Source organism: Parus major, chromosome 3 (assembly GCF_001522545.3).
Source record: "Parus major isolate Abel chromosome 3, Parus_major1.1, whole genome shotgun sequence".
Taxonomy (NCBI): Eukaryota; Metazoa; Chordata; class Aves; order Passeriformes; family Paridae; genus Parus; species Parus major.
Genome location: NC_031770.1, coordinates 55796250 through 55802878, shown reverse-complemented (window position 1 = coordinate 55802878; position 6629 = coordinate 55796250). Strand labels below are relative to the sequence as shown.

Below are 6629 nucleotides of genomic sequence, written 5' to 3'. Positions count from 1 at the left end.
AAATTAAAATCATGCCAGGAGAACAAATAGTAAATGCCATCTCCAAGCTTGGGACAGTGTCGCAGCTCTCCAAGAGTGAGCTGGTAAACATGAGGGAAAACATAATCAGAAATACACAAAGTAGCAAAGTATTCAGCATAATTTTAACTGTTACGGGAGAACGAAGTAGAGTCCTTCACCAAAAACAGTCAGCATGGATGAGATTCATCCATAAGTTAGGCCCTCTCTAACATTATTAGTACAGTGGTTGGGAATAATGTTCACAGACTGATTTTAAATTTTTTTTATTTGAGTAGAATATTTAAAGATCTATAAAGATACACAATTTCATGATTCTCCGGAAGTGTATGATCGGAATTTTCCAGGTCTTGTGTTCTCTATTGTTTTGTCTGTTTTCTTCTTCCTGAGTTCTGTCATCAGAAAATTACCCTTGCAAGTTCAAACAGAACCTGTGGAACAGCAAACACACTGATAAGAATTTTTATTTTATTTAAAAACCATTAAACCAGTCTATACTATAAATCAGGTAATCTGAAAAGTAACTGTAGCTACCATTTGAAAGTTGCAAAGAACAAATACTAATTCCCCATGTACATCACATTAATGCAGTAATCTTAATTCTCAAATTATGAAGTGCAGAAAATGTTTGTTACTGTGTTCTTAATACTGGAAAAAAAGCCCCACCAACCTCTATGGTGATTAGTATTACTATCATCCACTCAAGACGCAGCGCGTGCTTTTCATTCAGGTGATTTCGCATTAGGTCTGTCAGCTCCATGCAGTGCTGGAGCTTTTCATTCATTACCTGCAAGCAATTACAAACATCACAAATCTGGACTCAAGAAACAGAATCAGATCACTGAACAGGGAAACACACTCTACAGAACTTGAAAGGGGTTAACACCTATGCAAAATAGAACAGAAAATTAAGAACAGAAAATTCTCTAAGACAAAATGCAGAAGCAACAAGCTTCAGTATAAATGGACCTGTTATTTCAATAGGTTCCCCAAAAGAATATGAATTTAGATATGCATCTACAGGTATTGAAGTGTTTCTGGGTGATACCTACTCACGAAAACTGTCACAAGCAAAAGTAGATACAGCTTTCTGGAATGCCTCAAAATTAAATATTTATGATTGCTGTACCACCAGGCAAGGTAGTTTTGGTGCTACTTACTCTGGTTCAGCAGAAAACTTTCTATCACCCTTCAAGAACTGACATGACATGTCAGTAAGAAGAATCCACTTCTCAGTTCTTCTAACTATTTAAAGCCTAATTTGGTGGCTCAGGAAATAAACTATTCATTCATGTGAGGCAGGTTAACCTAAACCAGGTAAAGGTGTGAGTGGGCTAAGAACACTTAGAGAATAGGGAGAGTGTATAAAATCGTATTATTTATTTCCTTTCTGCAATTAAAGCACATTCATGGAGCAATTTGTGACCCTGCTGAGCTAAAGACAATTGATGTGAGTGTGGAAGGTTCTCACAATAAAACACTCACCTTAACTCTGCGATTAATGTTGAGAAACTGGCAAGTCTTGTCATAAAGCTCTTCCAGTTTTTCTCTATCCCAGTAGAAGTCCGGTGTTATTAGCAGGTCTGAGCTCAGATTTATACGGTGTCTAAAAAGAATGGGTACTACTGTAGTTCAGGCTTCCTCTTGGTGAATATGAGCAAATATTTACATGCAGTTAAATGAAGTAAGAAAATTTTCCTGTAATTCTACATAGAATATGAAAAGAATCTCCTTTCATAGTATAAATACAATTGGAGTGATTATTTAAAATTGGTCATATCTCCTGAAACTTTTCTGGGAGTACTCTACTGTGGAACTGTTTTGAACATAAGTGACTTTTGCCTTACGCCAATACTGCCTCCTCAACCTGTCACCTTCCTTAATTTTTAATACCTGTAGAAAGGTCCCTGACCATGCCAGCAGCTCACTGTAGCAGTACACAAAATAACAATACAGAACTCCTAAATGTGACTGGTACTGCATGCTGGATGTGTGAGGACAGGACACCCCTCAGAATCAGGCTATGGTGTAAGCATCATAAAGGCAAAAACCTAACATCTTGTGCCTTCCTCATATTGCTGTCATAAACCTTTGGATACTTGGAACGTCATTGCTGATTACTGATCAGTCCTTCAAGTAGGGATATAAACCTCAGTGTTTGAAATAGAAATTGCTCTTTTAATTTTACATTGGACATTGTGGTAGAATTTTTTCCTTTTTTTTTTTTTTTTAATGTGTAATAGTTGTATTGTCAAAGGCCAAATTTCACTTGAGGCAGGAAAAAACATTACATCCAGTAACTTAGCAGTGGTTTCTGAGTAAGTCAAGGGAAGAACAGAAATCACAAAACATTTTTACCAACTCTAGGTCGTAGTTAGCAGTTTTACCTACCCACCTTTCTCCTGGTATCCTTTACATGCTTTAGTATCTACCATAATTACTAGTTAAGAGACCTGTTGCTGGACTCAGGAAGGGAAAAGGGTGTGGTATTTGGTCATTTATGATATACTGCCTCTTAATGCCTGCAGTTGAAATGCCAGTGTGAGTGGTGAGCCAGTGGTTCCCCTTACTAATGTAAATAGCACACAGTCTTCACTCAAAAGAGGGAATTCTCCCACCCTATCTCACTCTGCTCTATTTAGTGTGTATTCTGCTCTTTGTATCATGCACAATCTAATTTTTACATTCTCTCTAATACAATGTCTTGAGTGTAACCAAAAAAGTTACCTTAGTGCAAAGAGTTCTCCAATTTTCTGCATCACATCTGCATGAGAGAGTTTTATCTTCCTTCGTGACTTTAGAATCTGAAAAGCAGGAAGTCTTCACTGCTTGATCAAGTAACACATACTAGGAGTTAAAAAGTCCGGAGTTCTACAGCCTGAAGTATCTTAGAATCTAAATGCATACTGTACTTACTAACATTTTAAGGTTTTTTGCTTAGTGCCTTGCTTCTCTAGCTTTCTAAGAATATCACCGTGCAACTGGTTCATCCAGGCTTCTCAATAAATCACCGACTACGTCATCAGTAGCTACAGAAATACTGGGGCATTTTCTATAAATGATTTCCTGAACAAGAGATCATTTGTTTTTTCTTCCTGCTGTTTTTATTTTAAAGTCATGACTGTGTTCTTTTACCTTGTCACTCCTTAGCCTTTTTACAGACTTTCTCCTTACAACCATCAATGTATTACCATTTATTTCCTTCATATAAAAGTAATAAACCCAATGTTTTCTCTTTTGAAACCTACAAATGTCATTTTTATACACAACATCATATGGGCTTTTACTGTAATTAAGTCCCATGAAAAACTTCTAAGTAATTCACTCAAACTCTTCATTATATTCAAGTCAAAGCACATTATTTTCAGTCCAAGTTAGCACACACTGTGTTTGGCCAGGTTTTTAAATGCTGCTTGTCCTGTTACATGTACATTTCACCACTAGCAAGTGACAGTGGCATAACATGGGAAATGCTACTACTATGCAGAACCTCACTCCCCAGCCCTTTAAAGGCTGGTGATTTCTTGACCAACCACTTTGCAGGTGTTCTGAGCTTCTCTACACTGATGGATTTACCATCAAATGCTTCTTCCCTCTCCTCAGCTAAATCTGGACTGATCTTTTACAAGTATAGGAGGAAAGGATGAGAGTTACAAATAACTCACCTCAGGAATTGACTGAATAGATTCCACAAAATTATCCAGTAATGATTCCCAAATAGCCAGCTTTACTGCAACACAGAGATGACAAAGCAGATGATTGTGAGAGGTACAAATGCTTTCAAGTAATTAAATCTGCCAACAGGCTGCTTCAGGACATGTCAATGCTTACAGACATTATTTGCAGCAAGTTACAGTTTGTACTATACAATCACTGTTCATGTACCAGTGGACAGATTTGGGCTGGGCACTGACACAGCTCTGCATGCAGAACCAGCTTCACCATGAGCACAGCTGTCTTCTCCAAGTGATCAGTTCAGATCCTGGAGATTTTTTGCTTCAGCTCAGAAGTTGTGTGTCCAAGTGCTCTACTGGATGTGTGAGCCCTCTGCAAACTACATTCCAAGGAGGCTGGAGATAATGAGCTATGCTGGTGTCAGGCTGTGGTACCTCAAGAGCCTCCACTGCACTTCCAGTGCCCTGCACAGCTCTCATTCTCCATTAGTGCAGTACTGATGCACTGCTCCAACCACAGAGAGTTAGCTTATATAGATACACCACCTGTTCCTGTTGAAGCTCAATTCAAACTTGAGCAATCTCCTGTTTTTAGGTGAGTGTACTGTTACTGAAGATACTGACTTCTGTTCTAATGAAGCCCGAGTTCAGCACTGGCATTGGCCACACAACTTCTGCTATGCCTCAGCCTGAACCTAGAAAAATATTTCTACAAGATGATAATATAACTTGGGGCTTGTTCTTTAGTCCACTGATTATCAGACAAGAATGAAGTAGTAACAAATCAAAAGTTAACCCCATTCAACCAGAAAAAATTAATCAGGGAAGATTTAATTGTCAAAATGATCTCTTCTATGGTAGTAATCAATAGTATAATCTGGTTAGGACACTGCCAGCAAACCCAATGCTGAGTATTTTGCACACTCATCTTTTGAATACAGAGGCCTAATCCAAGTCACTGACTTAAATGACTTTAAATTTAGCCCCTGAAAAAACAACCAGCCAGTAAGCATTTCATCTGTCACCCGTTATTTGACAGAGGTTGGTTTCTGCTGTTCATAAATCTATTGAAGGACTATACTTGCATCCTTTATTTTTTCTGAACATTATCTCCTGGGAATAAATCCCTTGCTCACTTTTAGGAAGTGCTACTCTTCCATACAGTGGCTTTATGAATAAGAAAACTATAGAGAACAATATGCTTTTTCCTCAACAGCTCTTCCTTCAACAGTCAGGAACCATTTAGTTACACTGCACTCCTTGATCGAATGGTGCAGCACTTCAAAAATGTGCATTCTGGTTCTCTCCTTTGTAAAGGTGCACTTCCCCAAAATATTACTGTAATCCTGGAATTTGCCCTAAAGGCAGTAGAGGTAGACAGACCAGACTTCCCTTAAAGGCTTTTTTTGAGGACAACCTTACTGCTGCTAGGTCTTAACTCCCACTTTCTACATCATTCAAGGTCTGAAGCAGCAGACAGGTGTTATTTGCCCAAGCAGCAGCATGACTGGTGAGCCTGACTTCTTCACAGTGCCTCCCACTGTCTGCTACCATGGCTAATAAGCCTGCAAACATTATCTGTGACTCTGGTCCACATATGTGTCACTGATACACCTCCCCAGCTGGGAATAGCTGCTCTGTATCACTTTTTTAGCTGGCATCTAGCTGCTTCTGTCAGAGGAAATGATATCAGTATGAATTACCCAAGATTACTGAGTGGTTTCTAATACTGAACGCTACGCTCATTGTTACCCTAGGATAGTTCTCAAGGGTGGGGAACAGGATGCTCAGTAGAATCCGTATCTTTTGCGAAGCACGTTTGTTAATATGCTTTGTTCAGCTTTAAAATAGTTTACATTGAAAAAGGCAATTCCAATTTACAGAAAACACAGTAAAAGCATTGAAAACAAAATCCTCTCAATCTGAAGCACAATCACTCTTTACACAGTTTGTCTAAACCAGATACCAAGTCTTTTCCAGCCTGTCACTATACAAGTCCCACTTATAATGACATTTCACAAAATCTGTAGCATAGACTACACAGTATTAACAACATTAACTTACCAGAAAGACAAAGAGCATTTGAAAAGGCAAATTTCTGCAGAACAACTTCATCACTGTCCAACTCAGAATTTAACAAGATTTGTCCTTTATGGAGCTTTGACTGACCTCTGTTAAGACAAGATTGAAGCACCTTCATTGACCAAGCCACTAGTATAGGAACATAAAAGAATAATTGACAGTGCAAGAAAGGCTGGTTGCTTATTTAGATAAGCCATGCCATATCTGTATGGGTATCATCCCTATCCTTGCATTTATTCATGTTCAACCTGATGATGTTCACAACAAATCACTGAAAATTAGTTCCTCAGTCTAAAATAAATATTATGGCCAAATTTTCTAGGTGTAAATGCAAGTGCAGCAAGCTGTGATGGTAACTGTAGCATTGCTGCATACACACAGATAGTTCAGAGTAAGCAGGCTGCTGGCCTCTGTCCCGCTCTTTAGCTCCTCTGTTAATCTTTCTGTTGTCATTTTCTGCTGTCACTCTTACCAACCTTACTCCCTCCCTCCCCACTATGATGTTACTTTCCCTGAAACCTCTATTGCATAGGGGGCAAGGAGCAAAGAAAAGGTGACAAAAGACTTGTTCAATTTTTCATGTCAATCTCACAATGAAACATGCATAAGCACAATGGAGCATGTCAAGAATCACAAATTGTACAACTAAATAGTACATGCAGTTTTCAAATGGTGAGGAAAAACCAAACACCTGTCTCCTTATCAGGTTACCTAAATTAAGCTGAACCTCATTAGTTCAGTTCCTAGTATTAACAGTATCCTGTCTAGGGGCTGCTTTCTGGTGCTGCTTTTCTGGTTGGAAAATTACAGGTAATTTATATAATCATTTTCATTGTGAACTATTTCTATAGAGAT

General features: G+C 38.5%; 1 protein-coding gene across 5 annotated transcripts in view; it reads right to left on the bottom strand.

Moving 5' to 3' along the window:
- Positions 1 to 268: 268 nt before the first annotated feature.
- The window catches only part of RMND1 (required for meiotic nuclear division 1 homolog), a 20542-nt gene continuing 14181 nt past the window's right edge, over positions 269 to 6629 (bottom strand). For 4 of the 5 annotated variants that reach the window (XM_015621103.1, XM_015621099.2, XM_015621100.1 and 1 more), the window contains 5 exons: positions 5757 to 5863; positions 3684 to 3748; positions 2746 to 2822; positions 1504 to 1624; positions 470 to 805 (listed from right to left, as the gene is read on the bottom strand). In XM_015621103.1, the coding sequence (XP_015476589.1) occupies positions 650 to 805; positions 1504 to 1624; positions 2746 to 2822; positions 3684 to 3748; positions 5757 to 5863 (526 nt within the window). In that variant the 3' untranslated portion in view covers positions 470 to 649. Of the gene's footprint in view, positions 450 to 469; positions 806 to 1503; positions 1625 to 2745; positions 2823 to 3683; positions 3749 to 5756; positions 5864 to 6629 lie in introns of those variants that run through there. The other variant, XM_015621101.2, reaches the window with a different exon arrangement.